The sequence below is a fragment of the Mus pahari genome, chromosome 20 (genome assembly GCF_900095145.1).
Source record: "Mus pahari chromosome 20, PAHARI_EIJ_v1.1, whole genome shotgun sequence".
Lineage (NCBI taxonomy): Eukaryota > Metazoa > Chordata > Mammalia > Rodentia > Muridae > Mus > Mus pahari.
In genome coordinates, this window is record NC_034609.1 from 40,238,758 (window position 1) to 40,243,096 (window position 4,339).

The following is a 4,339-nucleotide window of genomic DNA, read 5'->3' on the forward strand; positions in this document are numbered from 1 at the left end:
TTCCTCTCTTTTAATTTTGTTTTTTCGAGACGGGGTTTCTCTGTATAGCCCTGGCTGTCCCGGAACTCACTTGGTAGGCCAGGCTGGCCTTGAACTCAGAAATCTGCCTGCCTCTACCTCCCAAGTGCTGGGATTAAAGGCGTGCACCACCACGCCCAGCTTGGGGCCACTCTCTTATTTGAAACTCAGAAATCCCAGAATTGCTCCAGACCCTCCAAGTCCCTTGCTGTCCTCCCTAACCCCCTCCACCCTCTCCATGAACCACCTCTATCGTACCTCCCTGAGCTCCAGACGTACCATTAGTGATTGCCACAGAAGGAGCAGTTCTCTCTGACCTCAAGGCCTTCGCAGGCCTCTAGGGTTCAAGTCTCCCCCCTCCCCATCCTTCCGGGGATATCTAGGGGAACCCGAAGGGTCTTCTCCCTTTGCACTTGTCTTCGTCAGTCTCCCTTAGTCGTTTGCTTATGCATTGACAGGCTGTAATGTCACCTGTCTATGCTGGCAGGGTTGTGACCCCATTCCATTCAGCCAGTCCCGCATTGTCCAGGGATGGGTTTGGGATCAGGAATAGACTCAAAAGGAACAAAAGGGATACGTCTGGGGAGTGAAATGTGTTAAATCTCAGTCACAGCGATGATAGTTCTACAACCCTCTGAATTTACTAGAAGCAATGAATTGCATCCAACAGTGAGTGAATTTTATGTCGATTATGCTCCGGAATCCATCGCTGCCTGAAACACAGCCAGCTCTTCCTTGAAGACTCACCAAATGAATGATGGGAGGAAAACCTGCTAGGCTGGGAAGCTGGCATCTCTTCAGGGAGGAATTGCCCTTTCATTGAAAAAGGAGATTTTGGTTGTTGAGAAATGGGATTTTTTTTTTTTTTTTTGGATGTGCAAAGCCAAAACTCTACCCTGGAATGGAAGATTCCAAGCCTGGGACAGGGACAGGGCTTGTAATCTCTGTGTGCTCATGAGCACAGTGGCTTCTGCTCTGTCTTGGCTAAGGCCAAGGTCAGTTATTGATTCTGTTTTGTTTGCTCATATGTCTGAGGAAAGCTCTTCTCAGCTCCACTGGTAAGAGGGGGCGAGGTGGGGGAGGTTGGGGAGGACTGACCAGGGGCCTCTTAGACCAGCGTTCAGCGGAGTTGTTCCCATAAATCTTTGTTTACCAAAACCAGAACGGACAGTCTGGACCCTTGGTTACGGACTGCAGATGGCCTCTCTCTGCAGCCAACTCGTGGGCTGGCTGAAGGCTTTGTTTTCCTTTGAAATTTCAGGCATCCACATCTTGGTAGCGAGCATACTATATAGAGCTAAGAATGTAGCTCCTTTGGTAGAGTGCCCGCGTTTTGTTCCCAGCACCACATAAACTAGCTTGGTGGCACGTGCCTGGAGGTGGCAATGGGTTGGGGGTGTCTGAAGTGCAATTCATTTTCAGTTATATACCAAGTTCAAGGCCTGGACATGTAGGTCTGTCTCTAAAAAGAATACAGCCTGCCCTATGCCCAAGGACACATACCTGGGCTAAAATGTCCTTCTAGATCCCCTGCCCCCCAAGGACACACCCCTGGTTAAAAGGGTATGCTGGGTTATCAGGAAGAAAGGAAGGAAGGGAAGGAATAAGGCTCCTCAAAGAGGGAAGGAAGGAAGGAAGGAAGGAAGGAAGGAAGGAAGGAAGGAAGGAAGGAAGGAAGGAAGGAAGGAAGGAAGGAAGGAAGGAAGGAAGGAAGGAAGGAAGGAAGGGTATCTCTTGTTTGGCTACTCTGGAATGGCTGATAAGTCCCTTGTAAAGATCATGTCTGGGAGTGCTCAAGGCCCAGGACACCTCTCAGATGTTCTCAGCAGGCCTACTCAGCCATGTCGGATCACTGGGTGGTTAAGCCCCTGTCTCCACATTCCAGGGCCCTATTACCTGGGCTAGACAGATGTCCTGGAAATAAGGGCAAAGTCTCTTCATCATCCTCTCTCTTCAAGACCAGCGCAAAGAAAGCAGCAAAGCCCAGCACCTGGAAATCACCTCGTGTGAGCCGAAGGCCCGGGGATCAGCCATTCCCACAGAGGGAGGTCAGTATGGACGGGAGGGCTACCAGTCAGAAGGGCTGACAAGCTTTGAAACTTCCCAGAGCTTCCCACTTTGCAGCCCAGCTGTCCAGAACATCTCTCACTTCTGACTCCACCTCGCCCCATCCCCACAGCTCTGCATCAGCTGATACAACCTGCAACCCATCTGTTATGCCCAAGCAAAGGGGATCCTATGGTTTGATTTGGAACACTGGGCACACACCCCAGCTCTTCCTTGTCTCCTAGCCTTGGCTGGTGGAATTGTCCAAGAAGTTTTTGAGTCTTATCGAAAAGACCATTCAGGACTGGGAAGGCTGGCAGCTCAGTTGGCAGAAGTGCTTGCCTGGCATGCACAGAGCCCTGGTTTCATCTCCAGCAACATGAATGGATGGAGTGTCTACATTAACAGACCATGACAGCACACACCTGGAATCCCAGCACTAGGGAGGTGGAGGCTGGAAAATCAGAAGTTTGAGGCCAGCCTCAGCTAAAGAGTTTGTGACCGAGCCGGGCGTGGTGGCGCACGCCTTTAATCCCAGCACTCGGGAGGCAGAGACAGGCAGATTTCTGAGTTCGAGGCCAGCCTGGTCTAAAGAGTGAGTTCCACGACTGCCAGGTCTATACAGAGAAACCCTGTCTCGAAAAACCAAGAAAAAAAAGTTTGTGATCATCTTGTTTTATATATATATATATATGTGTGTGTGTGTGTGTGTGTATACTACATACATACATACATACATACATACATACATACAACTCAGGCTAGAATAGCATAGCAGGGTAGATAGAGGAAGGGGGAAGGATTTGAGATGTTCCACAGGAATAACATTTCCAGGGGCTAGGTATGGTAGTAGTGCATATCTATAGTTTCAGCACTTGGGTAGCTGAGGCAGGAGGACTGCCATCAATTTAGAGTGAGTCTGGGCTATGTATTGAATCCCAGGCTAGCCAGGGCTGCATAGGAAGACCCTAAGACCCTGTCTCAAAAACCAAACAAAACCAAGGAACCTGAGAAGAGTCCCTCAGCGGTCGCTTTGCTTTTACAATTTTCCTGGTCCCCTGCCCCCTGGCAACTGCCTGGCTCTTTCCAGAGGCAGGTCTGTCTGTCCCTGCTCCCCGCTGGTTCTAAGTCTGGGCTTAGTATCCAAGGCTAATATGCTCCCATATAACTGTAACATCTCGGGGGACGGGAGCAAATTTCTAAAGGGAACAGTCCTTTAAATTGCTATCTTCCCTCATTTAATATTCAGAAGTATCTAAGAATACACACACACACACACACACACACACACACACATATATATATATATACCCACACACCTCATGCATATATATATATATATATATATATATATATATATATATATATATGCATATCAGTGCATGTATGCTATGAAGAGATGTTTGTGATCTTTTTGCAGGGAGTGCTGGGACCGGACCAGGACCTTGTGCACGCTAGGCAAGCTCTCTGTCTCTGAGCTACATCCCCAACTTTCTGAGTCCTCATCTATACACTTCCCCACAATCCTAAGGATGATGATGATGATATAGAAGTGTTAGCTCTGGTAATGGGGAACAAGTCTTTCTAGGCTATTATGGTACTCTCTGATACCCCTGCTCCAGGATTAGGACAGAGGTGTTTGTTAAATGAACATTGAAAAAAAAAATAGCTATGCTTGAGAAAGAACTGACCACCGGAGGGTAAAGGTGGATAGCAGGGGTGGGCAGACACTTTGAAGCGGGGTGTTCTGACCTTCAGGGGCTGGGTGATGAACACACTCTCCACAAAGGACACAGCCATGGAGATGAGCCACTTGAGGGAGCTGGCTCGTCCATAGTGCAGGCCGTACAGCATGGTGAAGAAGGCCGCCACCCCGCTGGTGGTCGCCACCAGGAGCCAGCCGACTAGGACACACCACCAGGGCAGGCCACGAGGAGACTTGCTGGCCCGAGGCATGCTATAAGAGGTTAGACCCACACGGTTAGGATGTCACCAGAAGACCCATCTGTCCTCGTCCTCCAAGTGGCCTTGTGCAAGCCACTTGACCTCTGATAGTCTTTCTCCTCTATAATTTGAACCTGCCTGAAATAGCTGCCCTCTAGGGCTGGAGAGATGACTCAGAGGTTAAGAGTACTAACTGTTGTCCTGAAGGTCCTGAGTTCAAATCCCAGCAACCACATGGTGGCTCACAACCATCTGTAACGAAATCTGACACCCTCTTCCCTCTTCGGGAGTGTCTGAAGACAGCTACAGTGTATTTACATGTAATAATAAA

The 4,339-nt window shown here is 49.1% G+C and overlaps 1 protein-coding gene across 1 annotated transcript in view; it reads right to left on the reverse strand.

Annotated features, from left to right (window-relative positions):
* The window catches only part of Pkd1l2 (polycystin 1 like 2), an 83,913-nt gene that overhangs the window by 20,633 nt on the left and 58,941 nt on the right, over window positions 1-4,339 (reverse strand). The window contains exons 32-33 of the mRNA XM_021220230.1: window positions 3,817-4,021; window positions 1,915-2,008 (exon numbers count right to left, since the gene is read on the reverse strand). Of these exons, the coding sequence (XP_021075889.1) occupies window positions 1,915-2,008; window positions 3,817-4,021 (299 nt within the window). The remainder of the gene's footprint in view (window positions 1-1,914; window positions 2,009-3,816; window positions 4,022-4,339) is intronic.